The 26,748-nt window shown below is 37.5% G+C and overlaps 2 protein-coding genes across 2 annotated transcripts in view; both read left to right on the top strand.

The window, feature by feature from the left end:
* The first annotated feature begins 893 nt into the window (after positions 1-893).
* On the top strand, positions 894-5,512 carry Fcp3C (Follicle cell protein 3C). Its single transcript, XM_074089716.1, has 4 exons — positions 894-1,001; positions 3,132-3,297; positions 4,251-4,430; positions 5,293-5,512. Exons 2-4 carry the CDS (start codon positions 3,157-3,159, stop codon positions 5,464-5,466), a joined length of 495 nt encoding a protein of 164 aa, XP_073945817.1. The 5' UTR covers positions 894-1,001; positions 3,132-3,156; the 3' UTR covers positions 5,467-5,512.
* An 11,857-nt stretch (positions 5,513-17,369) lies between these two features.
* Positions 17,370-26,748, top strand: part of LOC141429439 (uncharacterized) — an 85,108-nt gene continuing 75,729 nt past the window's right edge. Inside the window, exons 1-2 of the mRNA XM_074089747.1 lie at positions 17,370-17,656; positions 17,789-17,847. The gene's annotated coding sequence lies outside the window, so the exon portion shown is untranslated. The remainder of the gene's footprint in view (positions 17,657-17,788; positions 17,848-26,748) is intronic.

The raw sequence follows: 26,748 nt of genomic DNA on the forward strand, positions 1-26,748 counted from the left end.
TAATTCTCAAGCAAACTTAGCCGCTATAGTTTTCCTTAAAAGTTTCATATACTTACTACCATTCTGAATTTTTCCAAATTATCCACCCACCGGTTTAGATTTTAGAGGGGGGGGGGAGCTCGATTTTAATGAAAATTTGCAATTTAAAGTTGAATATTTTGCAGACGAATCACTGAATCGAAAAATCGTTGTAGCAACCCCCTAATGATTTTCAAAGACCTATCCAACGATATCCCACACTTCAAGGTCGGATGAGAAAAAAAATCACCCCCACTTTACGTCTATGGGAGGAACACTAAAAATATTTTTTTTTCAATTTTATTGTACCATTTTGTCGGCATAGTTTTCATACATATTCGTGCAAAATTACAGCTTTCTAGCATTGATAGTCCCTGAGCAAAGCCGCGGACAGACGGACAGACAGACAGACATGGCGAAACTATAATGGTTCCGTTTTTGCCATTTTGGCACCGGAACCCTAAAAACGGCTTGAAATTTTGAAAAAAGTAAATAGCATCTTGGGTATAATTGTGACCACATAAGTAAATTTTAAATACGAGTACGGCGTACACTAGCCTATAATGACACATTTCTACGAATTAACATGAGTTGAATAAATGTTGAACGGTTGACTAAGTTTTTGTGATTGATAACCCCTAAGTACCTAGTGTGTGATAGGGCCCGGAATTGTCTCATGGAAAACAAGGTAAGTATTATGATAGAAATTTGCTGACGTTCAAAGTATCTTTATCAATCGGTTGTAAATCTGATTACCTTAGCATCACGTATTTACGTGAACTTCGCCGACGCACGTTTCGCGTTGAACCAGAAAACTGAGCTGTCAATTTTTATCAGAGCCACCGATACCTACCTGAGGAAACCTTATATACTCCAAGACGTGTTTTAACATTTGCAGTAGTGAATCAACCAAGGAACGGTTTGGAACGTTACAATCTATTTCAAAGTGTGATTTGGAAACCAGTGTCGTCGCCAAGTTTGAGGTACGTCTCAATCTCAAAGTATTATTTGCCTACATGGATAGTTACTTTTTTAGGGTTCCGTAGTCAACTAGGAACCCTTATAGTTTCGCCATGTCTGTCTGTCTGTCTGTCCGTCCGCGGCTAAGCTCAGAGACAGTTAGTACTAGAAAGCTGTAATTTGGCATGGATATATACATATCCGTCACGCCGACAGTGGTAAAGTAAAAGAAAGTAAAAAAATAATTTAAGGGTACCTCCCATAGGCGTAAAGTGGGGTGACTTTTTTTTCTCTATACTAACCCTATAGTGTGGGGTATCGTTGGATGTCTACCATTTCAACTTTAAAGTGCAAATTTTCATTAAAATCGAGCGTCCCCCACGCCCTCTAAAATCTAAACTGTTGGGTGGAAAAATTTGAAAAATTCATGATGGTGTAAATACATCAAATTTACAAGGAAAATTATAACGGCTAAGATTGCTTCCGTACACAATACGAAACCCTTAGAAAAATATTACTTGATTTTTTCGTAATAACTACGTAACTCTATCTTGGGCGTGTCCGACATGCTCTTGGCTGGGTTTTTTCATATTCTTGATAATGTACCAGTTGTCCGTCCGGCTATGTTTTTTTTTCTGTTGTTTTTTTTTTTTTTTTTTATTCGACTGGATGGAAAACGAGCAAGTGGGTCTCCTGATGGTAAGAGATCACCACCGCCCATAAACATCTGCAACACCAGGGGTATTGCAGATGCGTTGCCAACCTAGCCTAAGATGGAATACCTCAAGTGCCAGTAATTTCACCGGCTGTCTTACTCCCCGCGCCGAAGCACAACGGTGCAAGCACTGCTGCTTCCCGGTAGGATTAGCCAGCAAGATGGTGGTAGCAATCCGGGCAATCAATGTGTTTAAAAAAACACTGACAATCAGGCATAAAGATCACCTGTACCACTACCATGAGTTTACAGTGACGGTACTAAACATTTAGGTAGAAACAAATTATTATCGTGCCATACCTAATACATAATTTAACTTTGTGCAATTTCAATAATAGAAATATATTTTTTTTAAGTCTAGTATTTTTTAAGTAGTTTTTAGGCAGGGCTTTTAGTTGTGTATTAGATTTTAATTTCATACACAATAATTGTGGCTATACCCTACCAGGGTGCATAATTTCTGTAAGTACTAGTATTTATAAGTCTTATGTTTTTGCCAAATAAATGAATACTGAATACTGAATACTCGATAGCGACGGCGTAAATTATTTGTAGAGGCGCTGCACAAATTCTCCATACAAATAATTTACGCCCTACGGTCACTGTAAACTCATGGTAGTGCAAACATGGAATCTTTTCAATGTTTATGTTAATGTCAGTTCTACCTACATATCATATTATTGTTGCTAACGGCACGGTCGTTTTACTACTAACATCTTATTGGATCTAGATACCTCTCTAACTAGAAGGAACGCAACATTGATAATACACAAACATTATCATTAGGTTGCTTAGATGAATGATTGGTCTCGCGCGCTCGCTCAACTAGATACCGCCGGCGTACTTGTCAAATGCGGCAACAAATAGTACGTCGAATTCGGCGTACCCGAGCCCGAGTCGAGTCAGTCGCGTTGCAAACTGCGTAAGGTGAATGTACCGAATGTTTTAAATGATGTTATAACGGATAACTCACGTCTTAAACCGAGTTTAGCTCGACATGTTTCGGGCTATTTCGTAGCCCTTCCTCTCAGGAGCACGCGACTCGGCGGCTGCCGCAACACGCACACTACGCGCCACCGCTCTGCTCGCACGACTCACGTCGTCGGGGGTCGTGCGAGCAGAGCGCGCGAGACCAATCATTAATCTAAGTTAGGTTGTATATTTTTAACATATGTCATGGCAAGGGCTGTCACATAAGAAGCTACCGGTGGCAACGACAAACGGCCTGCTGACAGTGTACTAGGGTGTAGCGGGTCTAACCACTCCCTCGTAGATACAATGTATTAATAATGACGGCCATAACTATGTCTGTCGGTACCTGTAGCCTAAACCGTAAGCAGTAAGGTAAGGATAATCTTGCCAAGTATTTTCGTAGACGCTCGTCGGTGTTCGTAGGTTCTGGCGCTACCTAGAGCCTAATAATTTAACTCGCCTTCAGGTTAACCTGCAAGTGGCACAGCACAATGTGTGGTAATTGGTGGTGGATTGTGCTGGGCCTGAGCCTCTGCCTGGCGGTAGCCGACGCGCACCGCAAGACCAAGAGAGATGAATTCGAGAGTCTGAAGTCGACCGAAGACGGGGAGTATGATGACGATATCGATGGGGTAAGTGAACCTGCGCAGACTTTTTAGTAGATTGATAAACAAGGGTTGTAATTGATCATTTACACTCGAGTTGAACACTACTTTTCATCACAAATGCGACGAAATAAAGAAAAACCGTTATAAATGTATACGCAATTTGTACCAGAGCGGAAGAAAATTTATCGCGCCAAACCGTCTTTTGTTTTTTTTAATGGCCTCACGCTTTTTGGCTTTGGCACATTCAGCCAGCACTGGCCAGCAGCATCGGTTTGGAGGTAAGTATTACGCATTACAATCTCTTTGTTTACCTAGTTCGTGGATACAAAGGAGCACCATTCGATTTTTAATAGTACATTGTGTCTTAAGGGCGGTAAATTTGGAATTACGAACGAGAGTCGACTGAGGGCTTTAATGATTCGATGTTCGTAATTAATTCTAGTACCACCCGTGCGACATACAATGTTTTTCATCACATTTGCGAGCAAAATTTTATATTTCTAAATGAAAAACTATAATTGTTCCAAATATTGGCGATACCTTAGGCTGCGCTCTTGCGGTTTTACTCGCCCGTCGATCAGGGCCTTAAAGATGTAAATCGAATTTACAACACGGATTTTAAGTTAAATGCAACCTACTTTCAGAGTTTAAGTGATGAAAAGTACTTTTAATTAATCGTAGAAAAAATAGTACAGTACCTGAAAGGAATTTCTGCCAGTCAACCTTGTCTGTCTTCGTAAAGCCAAAAGCTGATATACAATATAGTATCTCGGCTTTTGGCTTTACGAAGACAAACAAGGTTGACTCTACACTGCCTATCTCTGAATAATTTGTAAAATAACATTGCTTACTGACTCTTCTAAAAAATAGAGTAAATAGGGAGCATTTTCCGATAATTAGATACTGCAGTTTTTTGTAGATTGAGTACAGGTGCACTTAAAGCTAGAAGGATATATCGAGTTAATTTTATCTGTCAGGTGGAGCCGTGCCAGTGCGGCGTGTTCATGTCGCAGCAAGTCGGTATCAAGGAGGGTCGCCGCGGCCGGCCGCGCGGGCCGCCGCAGGGCGAGCCCGTCGTCACCTACGACACCGACGCCCCCAGCCTGCCCTGCGGCTCAGCTGGCTTCAAGCACTGTATCAGCAAGTGCCTTGACGTGGTAAGTAACAGTTTGCAATGCTGTGAAGAAAACATTTGTATCACGAGTAGGACAGGCGATTCGCACAGTTCAACTTTTATCTAGGTAGATACTCTGATGCGTAAAGGCCCCTACACACTATTTTGACGGCCTTGCAGGCTGGTATGCGTTCAAGTAGGTAGGCAAGGGCCACTGTTTTTGCTCCCTTCATTCACACTTAAGAATATGCCATTAGAGTTTAAAGATTTGGTGAGCTGTTCATAAGGGAATCTACGAGTAAGTATACTTAATTAATTAGGTATACACCGAGAAGTGAAAATAAAGCCCGAATCGATTAAACTACTAATAAGTAGTAGGAAAAAAATGGCACCTTTACTATAAAATTACTATTCTAGATCTTTTTCGATTGTCCACAATATTGTTAACTTGAAGATTAACATAGATATGTGTATTTTTAGATAAACAAAGTATTCCCTTCGATATTATAACCTTTTAAAAGGTTTCACTGTCATCTGACATCCACAGGTGCCACCGACGCACATGTGCGTTCAAAATGTATGAATAATTATGATAGCGGCACTGGGCGAAGTTCCGAAAACGCATATACGCGTCGGTGGCAGTGAATGCGTTAAACACTTATGAAGGTAGTATGCTTAGTTTTTATTTATCATATTCTTCGATATAAATATATGTAGGGAGTGCTTTACGCTTGATGTTAAGTATATGAACTTTCGGTGACGTGTATCAAGTATGTGCTACAATACAAAACGTCGTCGTATTCCGAAGAGTAGGTACGAGTATAGGACTTCGGATTAATAATAATCATAATTACAATAAATAACCTCGATTAGGCATTGAAATTTAATCCTTAATTGATCGGCAGATTCTCAAGTACCTCCCTCGAGCGGGCCCCGTTATCTGCGGTGCGGTGGAGCGCGACGTGCACCGTGAGAAAGCATTTCTTTACATCAAGAACTGCGGCGGAGAGTGGACTCCCACCAACTTTTCTGCCGGCAAGGAGTTCTGTTGCACGGACGGGCAACACCACAAGTGCTGATGACGCGGCGACAGTATATACCAGGAAAAAAGCTTTTACGTACCCCACCTTCTCGCTATATAGATAGAGTCATTGCGATAGTTTTGCATCATTCGATTAAAAAACTTGCATAGTAACGACGCAATTTAGGTAGGTACTTTAGAATCAACTGAATTGTGATTGTGACCTACTATGGTACATTTTTCCAGAAAATATAAATATAAGATAATCATATATTATAAGATTTACTGTAAGAACGTTCAACAGTGGGTCGGAAAAGATAGAAATCAAATGGTTCGACTAAACATCGTCGGTACATACATAAATAATTTCTATCTTAAAGAAATAGGTATCACATAATCTATATGTATAAGCGTGTTTTTTTTATACGACGACATCACATAGCTCGAGGTAAGCAATATGATATATTATTGTGCTGATCCATTACTAGGTTTATTTTTAATATGCGTTGCGTAAGTATAATTGATGTGAAAAACAATGTTTTCGGAAATAATTGCTAATTATCTAGTAGGTACTTATATTATTATTAGTTCCGTCCTTCTTTATTTAAATATCTTTGAGTTGTTCATAAGTTATTTTATAATCTCTTAATTTGTTTATGATACGTGATCTAGAATAAATCAGCAGGGCTACTACGAAACTCGAAACTCGAAGTTCGTGTCGTGCGGCCTCTCTGACACTTATAATATTTAATACGAGAGCGAGAGGGACGGTACGATACGAACTTCGAGTTTCGTAGTAGCACTGCAGGTACGTGCATCAATCAATCAGTTGTCACTTTCAAAGTTCTGAGTTTAAAGAAAAAACAATACTAAAACAGACGTTTTATTTACCCTACTCCTTTAGCTATATAATATTATATAAAATTCAAAGTCCTGACTGACTGACTGATATATCAACGCACATCCCAAACCGCTGAAGCTAAACACTTGAAATTTGGCATTCATAATAATATACCTTAAGTGAACAAGAAACTACATTGAGATACTCATAGACCGGATAACTCATTTAAATCGAGTTTACCACATGTTTCTAATCCTAGCCCTTCGTTTCGGAGCAACGCGACTCAGCGGCTGCTGCAACACGCGCACTGCAGTGCGAGTGTTAGCCGCTCGTTGCTCCGAAACGAAGGGCTACGATTAAAACATGTCGAGCTAAACTTTTAAGACGTGAGTTTGTCCGGGTCATTTATTTAAAATACCTTAAGTGACGTAGAGATAGATAGATTTAGGTCCATTGATTTAAATTGTACGCGCAATGACCCATTTACCGACCACGGCTTTCATGACAAGCACATTAAGGTTTTTATTTGGCAACCAAGGTAGCCTGCATGTTTCGACACTGTTTACGAGCAAGTGTGATGAAAAAACAATTTTCAGAATTTACCGAAATTCCCACAGGATAAAGAAGAAGACTAGATGATTTAGAGACTTAATTGATATGACTTTCTGCCAAGTTTCTTGCGGCGCATTCTTCTTGGCAATGATGGTCTTGGTTGATGGCTGGTTGTTTAAACAATGACGTGTAAAAGTGCCCATTGCGGCCTATTTATTGAATAAATGATTTGAATTTTGAATTTGTATTTTGAATTTGAATTTTAAATTTGAATATGAATTTTGAATTTTGAATTTTGAATTTTGAATTTTGAATTTTGAATTTTGAATTTTGAATTTTGAATTTTGAATTTTGAATTGTAATTTTAATTTTTTGAATTTGATATTTGAAACATACTTACTTATATTGCCAGAGTCATAGGTAGGTAAAAGGCGAAATCGCGGGCAAAAGCTAGTTTACTACAAATCCTTAATTACCGTCTTAGGGAAACTAGGGGGACTTAGGGCCTAACTTATTATACAAAGATAGGTGTCTCTTTCATAGTTTTTGTACCTATGTCTATTATTATTATTAAATAATACAATAGTTCCAATGAATATTTCAAGCCGGTAAGTACTTTAGTACCTATGGCACAAAACATGGTAGAAATTAAATGAGAAGACGGCGCCACTTTCCTTGTAATTATTACACTTGTATCGAAAAATTCTTGAATATGAAAACAATTTCATATAGGTACCCACGAAAGTTTTATTTCCTCCTATATCCGTCTTTTCCTGTTTTAATCGTACTCTAGTCTAGGTACTATTTCTAACTAATTTAAATGATCCAATAAATCGATTTTCTCTAGCTACAGATCTTGTGTTATACAAACTTACCTTCCTAAGAATTGAAAAAATCTAGAAAATTCTTGATCATGCATCAGTGTGGAACCTTTTCACAATAAATTTCATAATAGTAGCTTAATAGCCGTGGGTTGCCATTATTATTTTATAGCTCACCCCTTTAAAACTAAAATGAAAGAATCCGATTTTTTTTTCATTTAAAAATTCCACCAGATAGTGTTTTATTTAAAGTTCATTTTGGAAATGTGAATATATAAAATTGTTTCACTTTAATTTTAAAGGTGCGAGCTATTCAATTCATGTTGAATTTTTCGGCTTCAAGTAGCAGTAGCGTGGATAAAACAATGAGGGTTTTCACAGAGGCGAAATATTGCTAGATGGCGTTAATATCGTGAGGTCCGTTTGACGTTTGCTTGCGATTGGCTCATTTAGTTATTTAACCAATCACGAGCAAACGTCAAACGGATCTAACGATACTAACGCCATCTAGCGATATTTCGCCTCTATTAAACCCTTATTACTTTAAGCAACCCGGAGTAAGAAGCGTTTATCAGGTTTATTTTCACATGCAATACTTGCAGTTAGTCAAAGACTTTGCTTGCCGTACATGGCAATCACTGATGTTAAGTATCTACTCAAAGAAGTTTGGCCAACCCGATGACGGTGCCACGTCAGTGCTGCGTTCAGCAGAAAAAAATATTTAGGTGTTAATTTTTGTTTATGTTTACAAATTCAAATTCAAATTCAAATATTTATTGATAGGTTGTGAGGTTAGTATACATAGTTTCTTATTGTTACATTTAGTACGTCACAATCTGCCAGGGTCCAGCATACAATATTTCAATCTTACAGACTTACAGTTTCATGCCTTATGGCTCTATTAAACTGAGCAAGTGTCCTTTATGGCGGACACTAGGTATAGGTGCCCAAAATTACTATTATTATTATTATTAATTCGTTTTATTTTTATTATTGTTTTGTTGTTTTCTTTTTGTATTATTTTTGTGTTTTAAGTACAATAAAGTATTTACATACATACATACATTACCCTTAATACGCTGAATCGCAGTCGACGATAAAGACATACGAGTATTCACATCCGCATCTTAACTATCGAGATACTAGGTATATTACTTACCTAATCCTACATAAAAAATATTAAGTTGAACTTAAATTTCACTCATAAGAGCGTCTTTTCTATTATTTCAAACGTTATACTCGCTCAATGACGGCGCCCGTATAAGCTGTGAAGTCCTGTATTCTGTGCGACAAGGAGTGCCTTATCCGTTGACCCGGTTCCATTATGGTGTCAATATAGTTCCCTTATCAAGGGCTAGTGTTAACTATTACGCACATGAAGTGAAGTGGCTAGGAGAGCGGGCGGGGTGAGGAGGGGAGAGCGGGGAACGCCGCCTGACCCGGATCGACAGGGTGAACAACCCCGACACGTGCCACTTTCTAAAAAGAAACGCGCGTCCGCGCATCCTTGCGTGGATGGCTGGATCTCTGTTTTTTCTATTACAAGATCCGTTTGACGCACCTGACTATAGCGTAGGGCTAGCAATATTACTAACTAGGTAGAGTCTTACTTGTTCTAGAGAAAAGGGAACGGATTTAAGTCCATTTTTAAATTTATTTTGAAACTAAATAACTACATAAATCAATCAGGACTCTTTTATACTATAAGTTATAAGAAGTTGAACTTTGTTCGTTTGTTTTACTATATTTTATTATTACATATTTTATTTTATTATTATAATCTATAGATACCACATGTTTATTTATAAACCGATTCTGTTCTTTTTTTCACTATTGTAGAATGCTAGACTATTACCTGCTTAGGCTACCTTTATTATTACTTAATTTAAGTACTTAATTCCAACACAGGACGAAGAGGAAGCTGCAGGCATCAGGTATATATTAATAGGTATTTAATGATATGATGATATTAATACAGACCGAATTGTAACAAAGATTGGTGTCTACTTTGTAACAATCAAAACTTTAACTATTTGGGTAGGTAGGTAGATACGACGTTAAAACCGTATATGGAACCGGTATGGAATTATTATACACGTGATCTTCTAATTCTTCACTCATCGAACATGAATTTTTCAAAGTACCAATGCAATAAAAAAATAAAGAAAAATAAGTACGGCGGTGAATTTTATTTTTCGCGCAGGTGACATGAACAAAACCGATAAATAAGCTACTAAAGTATTATAAATGTATTAACTTATAATATAGTTTGTATTTTGGTTATGCATATTAAGATTAATTTCGAGATAAAAAAAGAAATTCGTTGAGATGAAATATTAATTTATCTCTTTGAATGATTATTCACAGTTTTTGGACATAAAAAGTAAATTGAAATCAGAAAAAAGTACTTATTGCGATAATGTGCAGGCAGTCCACAACAAGTTTAACGAATCGATCGACTTTATTTAAATGAATACTTAATAATGTGAGGGACATCCAAGGAACATCAGTTCCTAGTTATGTAACCCATTCCGATATCTGATAATGAGTAGGTACGGGACTTGTCACGTCACTGTTCCCTGAATCGGTGCGCGCGGCGGATGACCCCGGGCGGCGCGGGCGCTGCGACCGCGGCACGCAATGTCGCGTTATTGTAATGCGTTGCGCAATGCACCGCCATCGCCCTCCCGGTTCCCCTGGCCATACCCCGAGACTCCGACTCATCTTATGCGGCTTAATGTTGGTACCTCTCTACAGGCTTTGGTTTCGTTAGAGCATAGGTTGTGTTGACTCAACATCTAAGGTTGGCTTACAATTACAATGAGAAAATAAATTATATTTTACGTTTTTGATGCGTCAAAAATTTCGCCTTGTTGCTAACTTTTAATAACTGACCTGAGCATAATTTATATTATGTCTTAAATTTTAGGGGATATTTGAAAACAAGAAATTTACTGACACGTCTATGATCTCTTGGTACCTACTGAATGATCTCAGTAGGTACTGAAAATGTGTTAAATAATTCGTAAGTGTGCATTAGACTTCAATTGCCAAGTGGCTCCAATCATTCAGTCCACTCATGATTATAATAATGAAATGCGGATGGTGTGGTTCAATACGTAAGGTCAACTATAAAATACATGAGCATCATTTGCCTCTTAACTGTATGCACAAACTTGTATTTAAATAACTACGTCCCTAGTTCGACGGAAAACTATAAAATGCATATATGGATGTTTTCCAACAGAGAGCGGGCGGCGGCGCGGGGTGCGGGCCGCGGGCGGGCCCGTCGACACACTTTCTGAAGGGCTCTAAAACTCCGGCTTTTGTGGCCGTCTTTATGAGCCATCTATTCGTGGACCTTTGATTTATCACTAACAGTAAGAGCTACCTATACCTACGTGATATTATGTGATGTCGACCTAGACGACCCATGCGGCCATGTTATTAAGTATTCAAGCTGTTGGTTTTTGTACCTTCTCAGAGGACCTCGTAATCTTGACGTAGTTTTCAGAAAGATTTTACATAAATATTGTTCATTGTGTGCCGGATTTTTCGAAATACCATCACACTCTTACAACTCTTACTCTTGCAACTTAGTGTATGTTTTAGCAAAAATAAAAATAATTGGTTTGATTTGATTTGACTACTATACCTAACAACTAGGTACTATACTTGTAATGTTACTTATTCTGTGGTACTACTAAAACATGAAATTAGAATTAGGGTAATTGTTTTAAATATTTGTCTTTTTGAGGAGCATAACTCAAACTTAAATGGCTGCAGTTCCAAGAAAATGTCACGTTATCACTCCAGCAACGTGATCATCTACTTACGTGCGACTGGGAATGAGTTTCTTATTCGAACAAACGAAACCGCATCTTCTCTGAGATAGATACATATTTTGAACTACTTATTAGCAAGTTTATTGAACGATGGTCAGTAATCTAATCGCTTAAACCAGGGCACGTTTACGCTAACCTTGGTACCTATACTTACTTACCTATGTATTTATATAGTTAAAAAATCTAGCTATGAATGTAGGTAAGGTAGGGTACCTTACCTTATGTACTAAATTTGGTAACCTATGTTTTATTTATTTTCGATTCCCATAACTAACAATTGGCCGCCGAATAAATATAAACTCTCCGCGGTGGGCTGTTTAATAATTCAGTGCGAACTTTATATCTATCTTTAACATAACAATCGAAATACCAATGCAGATAAAATTAACTTAAATATGCATGTGCAGACTGGGTACAGGTGTTTTACAACGCAAGAATATTTTAAGTGAAAATCAGAAGTGGAATACTCCTTTTCGAAAAAACGTAGTTCTCGGTGATATAGACATATATGTAGGTATGTACGTATATATTACCGACAACGTCGGAGGCAAACGACGCGAACATAAAAGAGGGAGGAAATAGGATAACGGTGAGGCTGCGCACCGCCTCGGCTTGCGCAAGAAGTTGTCAATATCTCGAACGGTTCCCGCGTCTGCCAGCAACAATGTGTCATTATAGTGGCACCGGTGTACGAGGCCTTCTCACCGCCCCCCGGCCGGCGCTACCAGGGTCGCAGCGGAGCGCAGCGATGCCTCACGCGGGCTCCTTTCTCATCGGTGGCCGCAGCCGCTGCTTCGGCGGTAGTCGCAGTCGTTGCTCCGCCCGTTGCTCCACCGTTCTCAACTTTTTGCTGTTACAAATGGAAAATGACAAGACACTAGGGTATATTGAGGCCAATATTCTAAGAAAGTACGTAGATTTGATTAGATAAAACTAAAATTGTAAAGCTGTGGCCAAAAAACTGAGTCAATAATATCTAAGAATTTTTAAAATTTTCAAAGACTATTTTATACTATTACTAGCTTTTGCCCGCGGCTTCGCTCGCGTTAAATTTGGGGTAACATAGATTTAATTTCTACGAATCTTTTTTCCGGGTTTTGATTGATTTTTCGGAGGATTACCTATATGGAAATACAAATAGAGGCAGATGTTTCAGACAGATGGTGCAAATTTTCGAATTAAAAAATCAACCTACTTACATAATCGTAATTCATACCAACTTTGAACTCCAGCTGTTTCACATATTCAGGAGCATTGAGGTACCTAGTGTTTCTTTTGACCGACACTTCGTACACGATAGTTATTAGATAATTCCCACGAGATAAGAATTAGGAAATACTATAGAAAGCTATTACTCTGTTTTAATTTTTTTTATCTTTATAGCCATTTCAGTCTTTCATTAAGTCATGTGTATCATCAAAACTGAACGTACATGACTGTAAAATTCCGTATCAGAGCTATCAACCTATGAGGAGTTCTCGTGGGCAGACGAGCTTTTTTTGGCTTTAGCATCAGATGGTGTCTATTAATATGAATTGTCATGGAAATAAATTGAATAATCTTGCAAAGTTTCTAGTGTGTGCCATTAACTTTTGAGGAGTTCGTTCGTGCGGAGACGATCATGGCCGGACTACCTGGATGTCACTGCCAGATTATTGTATTGTCACCAGATTTACATAAGTATGATAAATCTTACAGTCCTTAGGTTAATTAGTTTAGCTTGTGCGTTTTATGATTCAGTTAGTTTATACGTAAAATCATCTTAAAAACGTTTTAGCCCGTGGGAATTTTGGGAAATCTTGAAACAGTTTTTACCTGTTAGTATTACCTACCTGCATGCTATAAATATCTGAGGTGCGCTTTGAAGCGAAAATTTAAATCCCATTTATTCCCTATCCCGTGGGAATTCAGAAAAATCCTGATAATGGTTTTTAGCTGTTAGTATTACCTACTTGCATGCCAAATTTGAAGTCTCTTATAATTATAGTTACGTAAATAGAGCCATTTGAAAGTGAAAATGTAAATCCCATTTATTCCCTATCTCGTGGGAATTTCAAAAAATACCTTCTTAGTGTATCTCTATGTCACTTAAGGTTTCAGTTTCAGTTTCAGTTTAATTATTCAAAAACAATTTACATTGTGTATGAACAGAATACCTCAATATAAAATAATAAATAATAAAAATAAAAAAACAACCATTCAATGGTACACCTATAATCACCATTAATCAATTCTAAAAATAAAAAAATTACAACAATAAATTAAAACAACAAAAAACAAATCCATCAAAAGTCCAATATAAATTTACCTAAGCATGTACTCGTCTATACTGTAGTTAGCACTCCTTTAACAAAAACTGCTTTAAGCTATGTTTAAATTTATAATAGCTCACCACTTAATGTATATGTATGCCAAATTTCAAGCCTTTAGCTTCAGCGGTTTGGGCTGTGCGTTGATATATCAGTCAGTCAGTCATTTTAGATATATAAAATATACGGTATATAACTACGTTTTTTTAAAAAAATTGTGAATATTTAAGCTAGATTTATTAATTTTCAATAAACTTTTGACAAAATCATAAAGTAAGTTTGTTTGTGTCTACTTACAAATTAAATCGGCCAAGTGCGTACAGGGCCACGTGCAGTGCAGTGTTGGATTCGTTGTAGCAAATATTCAATACTGAGTTTTTATCGACAAGTACCTACTCTATAATTTACTCTAATATTTTAGTTATTATTAAGTAATTTATATTTCCTTTCTTTCCGTTTCATTCTCAACATAATAAATCCAACAACTAGATACGACGTGTGCCACTACCGTAATAGTTTTTTTTGTGTATAAGCCATAGTTGACAACCCTAGAGCGACCGCCGAGCGTAGGTATGAAAAGTGAAGTACTAGTACATACATGAGATTGACTTCTGTGCCTATCTGTTTCGTGCTTCTTTAGGGCTTACTTAGTTGAAAACGGATACAAAGGCCGAGAAACGGTTTTAGCAAACTTACAATGTCCTATTAAACTTATTAAAGGATACCACCACAGAAATAGTAAAAAGAGGATTTATTATTACTTCTGTGGATACCACAAACTATGGATTTACAAAAAGAAATTATCTCCAGATTACGTGCAGGGGACGTACCTAGGTAGGTCCTTTATAGCATACGGAACCTCAAAAGTTATGTTCTGTTATGGAACCAATACTCAATCGCGCTCAATATCTGACAAAATTAACTGGTAACACACGCATTTTGGTTTCTAAATAACTATAAAAGAACCAAAACGACTTTGATTCGCCCATGTTCTCTATGTTCAGCATTAATCTTTCGTTTACTTAACACACAGCCGTGAAGGAAACTAATTTAGTTTTCACAAAATAAGTATCTAATATTAATCAAAATCTACAACTTGCGCACGGTCACTGTACCACAGAATATGTAAGTAATTGTACTGTACTCGATAGTAAAGTTTCTTACTCGAGTACCTAAGCACTTCGCAGATATAATCACCCCCAATAAAAAGAACACTATCTCCTTTCACTCAATTCAATAGCTTATATTATGTCGCGGTAATAAGTTAATCTTTATGTCAATAAGGAAACCGTGTGCATTGCAAAGCAACTGATATTTAAGTATGCGCTATATAGCGTATGTTAGTGGGTGTGGAGACGTGCTCTATGCTGAAGAGGACAACAATAAGTAAATAATAGTTTTCACACAAGATATTTTTTTTAAATATGTAGGTTTATTTATGTTTAGTAATTCGTGCGTATCATTGATTGTTACTTTGTTAATGTATGAGTGTCCTAATACCAAACCGCTGATCTTCATAACAGGTTATCCTAGCATGAAGATCAGAGGATCTTTTCTTGAAGTATTTAACAAACCTTTTCATCTAATGCCTTTACTTTCATTGTTATGTATAATTCTTGCAACTAGATCTTATTATAGTTAAGATCTCAGATTTGTAAGTGCATGCGTGGTTTATTATCCAATAAATTATTATTATTTATTATTATTATTATTTTTATATTATATTAATTATAAGTAACTTTGCCTTTTCGGCTTTACAATTTAATTTTTTTCACACGAATAACCGGTATTAGTACAACGAAGAAGGAATCATTTTTAAATTGCTCAATTCTGACTTGTTTTCATTTACCAGCTGTGCTTGCTGTAGCAACTGTGTACTTACCTATTATACTGCTAACCGTGCGCAGTGCAAGTGCAACAACGCAGACATAAGAATCCTCAAGGGAGTAAGAGTAAGAGCTTTAATGTATATTCAACTACTGCTAATGCTACATAGCACGCATTAACTACTTCACAGGTATAAAATGAGCTGATAAAAATTAAGTTGTACCTACCTTTAATAATTGTCTGTTCTAAATAAGGAATTTTATTAAGTCATAAGCGTCATTTTAAGCGTCGCTGTTAAAATGTATTACTTAAGTGTTCAATCAAAGTATTATGTCTATGTGTATTAATTAATGGATCCATCTGAGCAAAATTATCCCTTATTAAATAGGAAGTTATTACTCTAATTACTTATTTATAACTGAATAGTACTTCAAAAAGGAGTGGGTCATTGACTCAAGTCTAATTTTTTTATACAAGTTAGTAGGAATGTCGAATTTCCTCGGCCCAACGATTCAAATGTTCAAGCGACGCCATACCTAAGTGTATGGCAATCCAATGGACTGCCCCGTATAACACGGAATGCACCGGCGCTTGCGCAACCGAAGCCGGGCTCTCAAACTTGTTGGTACACGAGGGAGACATAAAACGAAATATTTTATTGCTGAGCTACGGCGGTACCGCTAAATGTTCGGCAGGAGATAGCTCAGTGGCGTGGGCGAGAGCGCGGACAGTCCATCATTACGGCTGCATCACGGCACGGCTACGACTACCCTATGTACGCGCGACCCGCGGTGCGCTCAGTGTTTTTTCTCTGTTCATCGCGTTTGTTGCAAGGTTACTACTGTGCTGCGAGCATCTCGACCGTGCAGTGAACAGAGAAAACGCTCGACGGGCCGATCTGGTCGCGCGTACTGTACCTACTCGTGGACGGACTGTCACACGGGCCATAGCTGAGCCGGCGTTGGAAGCGGCTGCGCAGGCTGTGGATAAAGCACCACGGCTTATGAAAATACACAAAAAAAAGAACTAAGTAACCTTGTTTATGCTGAGCATTTCCTTTTCTTTCTCTATATGAATTCAACTTGAACGGTTTTATGAAATATTTCTAATCTTATTTATCTAATTATTTTAAGCAGGCTAGGCATTAATAGAGGCATGACGTGCTGATTGGTATAGGTGGCGCGGGCGCGGGCGGGTGCGACCTCGCAGGAAAGGGCAGGGCCGCGGTGACGCTGCGCCTTTGTGATAATTGAGCTGGTGCTGGTAGACCTATGAACTAGACGAAGCTGGTTCTACACTGATGCTAGTTAATTACATCCTTTATTAAATGATAGATATGGTACAGTAGCGTATCGTCACGTTGCAATATTATTACGAAATAAAATTTAAGAAATTTACTCAGTTTAAATTAACTGGTTAGGAATGAGCCCCTTTTTCATCCATAATTAATATCAATAAAAACCATGTTTGAAATGTTAAAAGTAATGTTTCGAAATATTTTTTTGCATTTAGTTAACAAAAGTATCATGCCATGTCTATTATTGCTGAAGGTGGCAGCGCAGCCGACAGCGACGTTTCCTGCCCGAGGCACAGTTTTACGGTGTCCGCGTTATATGTAAACACTGCACAAGCACCACTATTTAACAGAATTTAATTAAAACTTATTAAAATAATCTCAATCTTATCTCCATTAAATAATCTTTTCTTCTTTTCTTGAAAAAAAAGACCATGGTATACTGGTTTGAACTATGGCCTCTTAATCAAAGGATCGTGAATTCGAACCCATGTCCGAGTGGGAATTACAGAGCATAGGAATGATTTCACCAATCTTCATTTGCATGAATACTTACTATTAATCCTTAGGAACGCAGCTTAAAACTCCTTTGTCGGAGAATCAGCCTTAAGAAGACTAGCAATCTGTGTCCGTTCCGTACTAGTAGAGTAGGAAGCGTGCCGAGTGCCGGCCGACGCACGGGCCGGGCACGGGCGGTGAAGGTCGAGAGTCGCCCACGCTGCGACGCCAGCACCTATTCCACGAGTGGCAAAAATACAGGTCACATTATTTACTTTTAACAGAAACCACATACTATTTCATTAATATTATATTTACAACACCCTAATTGGTGTTCTAAATATTGAGATGGTAGGTAGATGTAAATGTTTTTACCCCTATTATTTTTTTCAGACATGTTGGCAAGCGCATCCAAAGTTAGGCGAACGCGATCCGGCAATACAATGATGTAGGTAAGTTTCGGCATGGCCGAAAGATTCGGCAATTTTTTTACATATTTTATAACAGTTAAAGTTATAGTTAATAATGTTATGCATATTTCAATTGTGCGTATTCATTATTATGCTAAAAAAGTGTTAAGTATGCTTCTTTATAACTATGCAAGTTCGCTGTTATGCACAATTATGTTATGCCAAATCTGTTATGCGAATTCATATTAGGACAATAAATTTTATGCGAAATAAGGGGCACACTTATTTTACAAAACATCAATTTATAAATTATTATTTGACAAACCTATTTAGGTACATAACATGTTTACATTGGTAGGATTTGGTTCTTATGGCTTGTTCTCGTTTCGCACTCCTTACGGTTGCAGTTCTAACCTAACCCACTCAACTACACTATAAAGTAACTACACTATGTCTCTGTACTGCTTTTGGTGATCAATAAAGAATATTTGTATTGTATTGTATTGTACACGACAGTAGTTAGTTTTTCTATGGGTCGCCGTTCTAACCTAACCTAACCTAACCTACTGTACTGGCAGCAGTTCGTTTTTTCTTAGGGTGCCAAATTATGCATTTCATTAAACGTTTTTTTCAAACGTTGATTTGACAAACGTGGTTTTGCCAAATGACGAAAATAATAAATTAATAGTTTGCCGGTCATCGTTCATCCACCATTACCTCTCATATTTCGTTTTCTAGAATTTTTATTACCGTACAACGGCAAAAACTACTAGACACTGGCAAAATTGTCCTCCGATGGACAGAGCCATATTTTTTTTTAAAGAAACAACAATAATAGTTTGCCAAGTAATAATGTTTTGTCAAATATTGTGTATGATGTATATTGGTTATATTATGATGGTTTGTCAAATAAAAAGTTTGTGAAATGATCAACGAAATGAAACGTTGTTCTTAAATGAATACCTATTTTTTGCCAAATGATTGGATACCGTGCAGAAGATACCAAGATAACATGAAACACCGCCTCTAATTTGACCTATAGGTAGGTAATTCATGCTTACTACTGCTTGTGCTTTACCTATGGTTACCTGGTTGAAATATGAATCTTAAAATGTGAATTTTCATTTTTTTCAAATGCCCTAACTCCCAATTAAATAGTTAGTTATGGAGACGTGAAAAAACAGTAAAGTAGTCTTTACTTTACAAGTTAAGAAGTATAGTCGATCTAGATTCAACATTGGATATTGGACGCATAGTTAGTACGTCACGGAACCACGCAGCTCTCGTGACCCGACACGCATTTTGGCCGATTTTTTTCTATTCGAGATTTTGCTTCCAAACATATTCGTCGTACTACAATCTCCTTCGTTCACACGATTACGCGAACGGCGAACACGGCCATCATTAGACGCACGAGAAGATTTGTTCTTGTTCCTTCACTCCTCTTGTTGAGTTCATTTTAATTTTTAAACAGTTAACGTGATATTTACGTGCTTTTCTTTCAAATTGTAGGCAGGCTTTCATTTTTAATTTACAACGACCTTTATACTTACCTATATTGTATTTCGATCCAATTTATGAAAAGTGTTAACAAAGACGCTATTTATCGGACCACAGACCTTCAATGATGTTAAAACATAGAACTTAAATTATTATAATAATAATACAATAATTCATGCTATTAAAGGGTCATAGCATTTTGTTAGTAATAAGAGCCTTAAAAACTTAAATTGAATAGATCAAAGTATTTTTGTCTATTTTATTATTTACAGTACTTAATTTCAACCCAAAGACTGTTTATTGAATTATAAAAGTATAACTATTTTTTAATTTTAAGGAAAGTAAATAAAAATCGCTTACTCATCCGCGCATAAATCGATTTTTAAAATATCAAATTTTCCACCATCTCTACGCTAGTCTATGCTACTACAGATTATACTTACACATGTTTCAACAAGAAATAACGTCAGATTTTGACGAAGGTTTTTCAAATGAAAAATAAATATTGAAATCAAGTGAATTTTGGTGAAAACAGTGATTAGACATCTAGTTAAAAGACACGAATTATAGATAAATGTGTCATTGATTCGATCCAGTGAGTGTTTATACATGAATTTTGATGAAATCGGTTTGTTTACACTTTTAATAAATTGGATAGGCATTCCTTTGTCGTCGGATAAATACTACATAGTACCTAATTTAGTCGTACAATTCAGTCCGATAAGGTCTTGCTTATTAATTGACTAGTAACGCGTTTAAATACAATTAGTCTGAACCGCTGCTGCGGTAAAGCACTTCGGCGAATGTATTAATAAAGCCTTCCAATGTATACTACATTGAATAAAGATGTTATTGGTCCCACTCAAATAGATTCATACTTTATTTACCCTTTGGTGTACGATTTTGTTTTTCGATCTTGTTGCTACTTTGATATAAAGAAACACCAACCTAAATAATCAAGATGTACTTAATGTAGTTTCAATCTAAAATTTAGATAAAGCTACAAAAAAAATTGCAGCATTTAGATTCTAAATGCAATTACTGGACCGTATTCTGGAATGGACGAAGAAGTGGTTTTTGACATTGAATGCTGATAAGTGCACTGTACTTCATATTGGCAACAATAATCCCAGGTATACCTACGTATTGGTCCAAAACCCTTACATCACGTTTTTTCTCAAAAGGATCTGGGTGTAATCATTACTGAAAACATAAAATGGGAAGAACATATATTAGGTGTTACTAAGAGAGCCAACTCCCTGTTATACGTAATTCGAAATTCCTTCCATCACATATGGACAAGAACCTCTTCCTTAAACTCTACAAGACTTATGTGAGACCATTGTTGGAGTATGTCTTCCAGATTTGCAACCCATACTACAAAAAGGACATTACCCTTTTAGAAAGAGTGCAAAGGAGAGCTACAAAAAATGTACTATGTCTGCGTAACAGGGAGTATAATAATAATAATATTTATTTCTAAACTCGAGGCTTCATATTAACAAAATCAAAATCAAAATAAAGGAATTACATGTCAGAGTTAGTAGAGTTGCCTTACGTCTAGTGTTAGTATGCATTACTGCCTGAGCGCACTGCAGTGGTTGAGATACACTCCATCCAACCTGCTGGCAAACATTGCTAGGATGCTGTTGGCGCTGGCTAAATGCATTATTATATTGGACTAGTAAGGCGAAGTACTGTTTCTGCGTGTAGTTCACCCACAGGCTAATTGTATAATAGAAAGACGTGCAGTATGAAGACAGGTTGAGAGAGTTGGGACTTACCACTTTGGAGAGGCGGAGGCAGCGTGGCGATATGATCGAAACCTACAAAAATATTGACCTGACGGACACTATAATGTCCCTGAACTAAGTGACATATTTACACGGAGCATGAATGAGCGACTGCGAGGTCACTCGCTGAAACTGATACGCACTCTAAGTACAAGCAAACCCAGGCGCCATTTCCTGGGCAACCGCATCGTGAAACAGTGGAACAGTTTGCCCGAGACAGTGATCAGTGCACCTTCAGTGAATTCTTTTAAAAACAGATTTGATAAGTACTTTGAAGACAATTACACAAGTGAACAATGATATGCACGCATCAGCTATAAGCTGCCTGTGCATTATCAATAATAATAATAATAATGAGAGACTGCGAGGTCACTCTGAAACTGATACGCACTCTAAGTACAAGCAACCCCAGGCGCCATTTCCTGGGCAACCGCATCGTGAAACAGTGGAACAGTTTGCCCGAGACAGTGATCAGTGCACCTTCAGTGAATTCTTTTAAAAACAGATTTGATAAGTACTTTGAAGACAATTACACAAGTGAACAATGATATGCACGCATCAGCTATAAGCTGCCTGTGCATTATCAATAATAATAATAATAATGAGAGACTGCGAGGTCACTCTGAAACTGATACGCACTCTAAGTACAAGCAACCCCAGCAGGCGCCATTTCCTGGGCAACCGCATCGTGAAACAGTGGAACAGTTTGCCCGAGACAGTGATCAGTGCACCTTCAGTGTTTTTTTTTATAAAAACAGACTTGATAAGTACTTTGAAGACTATTACTCAAGTGAACAATGATATGCACGCATCAGCTTTAAGATGCCTGTGCATTATAAATAATAATAATAATTATTATTATTTTACAGCTGTAGCTACCTTTAAAAACATACATAGTAAACTTTAATAAAGATACATAGTTCTACCATTGTATTATCTGATGTCAATAATATGGGTAGCTCGCTGGTAGGTAGATAGGTAATATCGACGTTGTACCTATCTTAAATTTTAACCGCTCCGCTGATGGAGGTGTGTACAAATGGTTTAATGTATTGCAAATATTAATTTCGAATTAGTACCTACTGCAGCATTACAACGCTGCATGTGAGTTGCGTGTTGCATACTTTTTGGTTATTTCTACGTTGTTCGATTTATGCCGGCCTGACTAAGGGCACCTTCTGTGTTCATGGGCTCTTAGTTATGCTGCACTACGTAATACCTAAATAATGCGTAATGTATTATTATATCCCGACTGATGATGATCTAATACAGTGAGGTTACCCTAGAAATGCAATGAAGTAGGTATCTACGAATTTATAAAACGTTATGTTTAGGTATTAGGTATTGCTTTGAAGTTTTGAGGATACATACATTATAGTTAGGTAATGGCACGCACGCGAGCAAGGCGAGCCGGTCGTCTAGAGAGAGGAGCATCGCGCACCACCCCCAAGGATGCTCATTTCCTTGTAGCTGATTACGGATCACTAAAAAAGTACAATCATAGTGCTCTCCGGCGCGGAACGCACTGTCCTCATTTGAATACAAACGTAATGCGCGTGCGCACACACCCTTAACTGTACACAGGCTCGCCTGCGCAACCGAATATCAACTCTGATCACTACTGTCGTATGGTGTGAATTACGCGCCTTAACCACAAAATACGTGCCCTCTTTTCAAAGTCGAAAGAAGAGGGACTCTGCGTGTGCTAGAATAGGAGGGAGCTACACGCGAGGAGGACGGAGGACGTTAAGGGCATTCACCCCATACCCCGTGGGTTGCGACTAGCGGCTCTACAAATGATGTACAAGCACATAGATGCCTTTCTCTATTTAGATGCGCACGAGTTTCGAAATAGTGGCCGTGGAACTTTTTTGTTAGGAGGTGGATCCTGTTTGGGTTGCGTCAGAGCATGGCGATAAGTTCGGCTATAGCTGCGCCAAGAATGCCATAGGTGCAGGTGTGTTTCAGACCCTTTCAAATGACCACGTGTGGTTGCTTAAAATAATGGGTCTTGGTAGGTAAAGTACAGATTTTACCAAGGCCTTTTATTAAGAAGGTTTTAATTATTTTTGCTAACACAAGTATCTACATAGAGGTAGTATTCCGATGAGGAAAAACTTGACTAAGTACTTGTGTGTACATCAGACATTTAATGTTTTATATGTAAAACGTATTCCTATAAAAACTTAGGGTACGTTATATGTAAGGGAAAAACTTCCTCGTGTAAGTAAAGATATCCCAGCTGGTTCCATATTATATGCCTACAAATAATACTTAATCCGTCTACTGAAATAGGTAAGTTAGTGATCGATTTATAAAATATACTTACAGAGCTCAACTAAGTCTAAGGGATATCGTTGGACATTCTGGTCTGATATTAAGCCACCCACCTGAAGAAACTACGAATTATATCAGTGCTGGTAAGTTGCAGAATTTGCAAAATACTCTTTTGTTCAGGTTAACTATTTTATATTATTTATTTATTGACGAAACATATGACTCCAATAAATCTTGCAACAGACAACCGAACATCTTGACATGATGACATGACAACTAATCATTGGTGGTGAAAGGTTCTCGAGTGGCGACCACGAACCGAAAGGCGAGGTGTTAGTGAAGCCCACTAGGTGGACTGATGCCATCACGAGAGTTGCGGGCAACTGGTGAATACAAATCGCTAACTAAGGGGGAGGCCTTTGCTTAACAGTGAAGGTCTTCCTTCAGGCTGTTAGTGATGATGATGCACCATGCAAATGAAATTACCTAGTTTCTAATTAAACTACAACTAAACTTGAACTATATAATCAGCACATTAAAATTGGGAACAAACAACGACTCACAAATATTATTTCCTCGCAAGCATCTTTGCACACTGCCGCCCAATCTCCACGCTACGTGTGTACCTACTAATGATCTGTTTGCGAAATATTCAACTTTAAATTGCAAATTTTCATTAAAATCGAGAACCCCCCCTAAAATCCCATTCCTTTACAACTAAGATTGCTTGAGAATTATTAGTAAGTAGTTTAAGAGTAAATAGCAGCCTCCTAAACTGTCCGATGGCGTGTCCGATACACTCTTGGCCATTTAAATCTCTTTCTCGCGAGAATTTCCAAAATATCCCTTTGAGACAGCCACTTAAACTGCCACTCTTAAGGCTCCCAAGGAATATAAATATGTGCCAAATCTTAAATCTCTGTATCAGCTGTCAATTTGTATTTAAATAAACTTTTTTAGTCCTTGTCCATACTACATACATACATATAACAACTAGTTTTCACAATCGTAGCTTGACCAATATATATTTTTTTGTTTATTCGGTAGGTCTGAGAATAAGATGTAAACTATTTTTCATACTTATACGCGGACGGAGTCGCGGGCAACAGCTAGTATTATATCATCCCAGTCTATATACGTCCCACTGCTGGGCACAGGCCTTCGCTGAGAACAAGAGGGCTTGGGCTATAGTTCCCACGCGGGCCCAGTGCGGATTGGGAACTTCACACGCACCATTGAATTGCTAGTCTTATATATTTTATCTAAATGCATCCGTACTCTATTTCACCTGTACAACGACTGACAAACGTCACATAAGTAGTGTGTGACAACGCTCTACGAAGCCAAAATTAGCCGCGTTTCTTTCCAAAGACCGATGTGTAATCTTCATCGCGGGTACTGTATGTTGTCATCTTATTCGAAACATACCTTAGTTTAAGTAAATTTGAAATTAAATAGATTGCCAAAACTACCAATACTACCAATTTTCGTTTAAGTATGTTTATGTAACTCGTAACACGAAATACAGTTGATACAATTTTTGATTCAAGTTGATGTTCCGTCACTTTTCAGCGTATTTTTTTTGTGAAATTAAGAAATTTTCATTCAAGAATTCGAGGTAAGGTAAAGGGCTAAAAATTATGTCGATTTTTTTTTCTTTATTTCTCACTTTTTAGTGATTCGTAGCCAAAGTACATCTCACAACGATCCCATTAAGCCCAAACACGGCTTAGTTACGTTGTTTTATAACAAAGTTCCGTTGCCTACCATCCGGCTTCAGCATCAAATCAGTTCGAAAGAATCATTAACTTATCCTCCTTCTTAGTCGCTTATCTAGGAATATTAATCATGATCGTTTATAGACGAGTGAGCATTACTTAGCTTTGACCAGTTCCATTGGTCATCTACGGTCTTCTTCATCAGGTCCAGTTTACCAAATGATACTTTCTGAATGTAAATGCTTATCTTAATGCTAAAAATGCCAAAATCGCCATAGGTGTGCCTATAAAATTTGAGGTTTGCCCTTGATTTCCCTAGGATCCCATCATCAGATCTTGACTTGGTGACAATGGGACCACCTCAGAATTGATTGAGTAACATACATAAAAAAATACAAACATTGGAACATAGAACCTCCTCCTTTTTTGAAGTCGGTTAAAAATACAAAAGATATTCGCTTCGACACAGAGACACAGATTAACTGGAGGTAGTCATGTCACAGTCACGACGCAAACAAAATTCAAGCACCTACATGAGACAGGATGTATTTTTAATAAAAATTGAACCTTATGGCAAGAAGAGGACGCCTCCTTGTGGTCTTAGATCAAGCCGTTTTTCGCATTGATGATGATGACTCATACTCCGAATGTATCATTTCTGAATAATTTAGTCCAATAGAAGTGTCATTTTGTTTGTGCTAGTTTATTGGAATCAAGGTAGAAGAGATCACAAGTACAGTAAAGAAACGTGTATTTATATATGTATTACTATTTTAGATACATACTCGCACATTACCCATACCTATTAAAAGTTTTTGGTAAAAAAAAACAATGCAAGTTTTTTTGGTGACTGTACTTTTTGACAACTTTACTTGCATTGTCTCCCGTACCCTTAGTGTAAGTTTTCGGTTACAAAATAAATACGTCTCGATCGCGTTTGCGTTAAAATCTCAATTTGTATGGAAACACGAACATCGCAAACGTTCCGCTAGAGGCGCTGTTCGTGCTTCCATACAAATTGAGATTTTAACGCGAACGTATTTAACTTGCAAGATTTGACTACAGACCGACAGAATTCAAAGTTGGATTGCTACCGGTGTTTGCACGAGCACTAAAATAATTAATCAGATTTCAAACCCTATGATGTTGAAGACAACCCAGGATAAATGTGGCCGTGACGATAACACATAAGTAGGCTACTTTTTATCCCGATATTCCCACGGGGTAGGGATAACATTTCGCAATAAAAACCGCTGGGATTAGAATCATGAAATTTGGCATGACTGTTTTAATTTAACGTCAATGAAAACCATGATGTAATTTTAGGGAATTCCCACGACAATTTAATAAAATCCCGGAATTTGAATTCAACTGCTGTATCTAATGATTTACGCGTGCGAAGCCGCGGGTAAACGCTAGTTGAAAATAATTTCTAGTAAGGTTGCAGTGATGGATCGTGTTCCGAGTTCTTGTGTTTATTTGGAGAATAAATGTTAATCTACGAGTTAGTGTGCGCAGGGCAAGAGCAATTCATGGCCATTTTTTTTTTCACGCGAGCAGCTGAGTGGTTATTAATAAAATGAAAAGTTTTTTGTAATACTCCTTAAGGCGAGGATAAGTGTAACGGTAGTATGTATAGTGGTCCCGGTAAGATA

This window comes from Choristoneura fumiferana, chromosome Z (assembly GCF_025370935.1).
Source record: "Choristoneura fumiferana chromosome Z, NRCan_CFum_1, whole genome shotgun sequence".
NCBI lineage: Eukaryota > Metazoa > Arthropoda > Insecta > Lepidoptera > Tortricidae > Choristoneura > Choristoneura fumiferana.

What these genes read in the sequence shown, in the direction of transcription:
- Fcp3C (XM_074089716.1), top strand. Translation starts at nt 3,157, where the DNA reads ATGTGTGGTAATTGGTGGTGGATTGTGCTGGGCCTGAGCCTCTGCCTG. An exon ending in ATGATGACGATATCGATGGG is followed by an intron (nt 3,298 to 4,250) that starts GTAAGTGAACCT and finishes TTTATCTGTCAG; the next exon opens with GTGGAGCCGTGCCAGTGCGG. An exon ending in TCAGCAAGTGCCTTGACGTG is followed by an intron (nt 4,431 to 5,292) that starts GTAAGTAACAGT and finishes ATTGATCGGCAG; the next exon opens with ATTCTCAAGTACCTCCCTCG.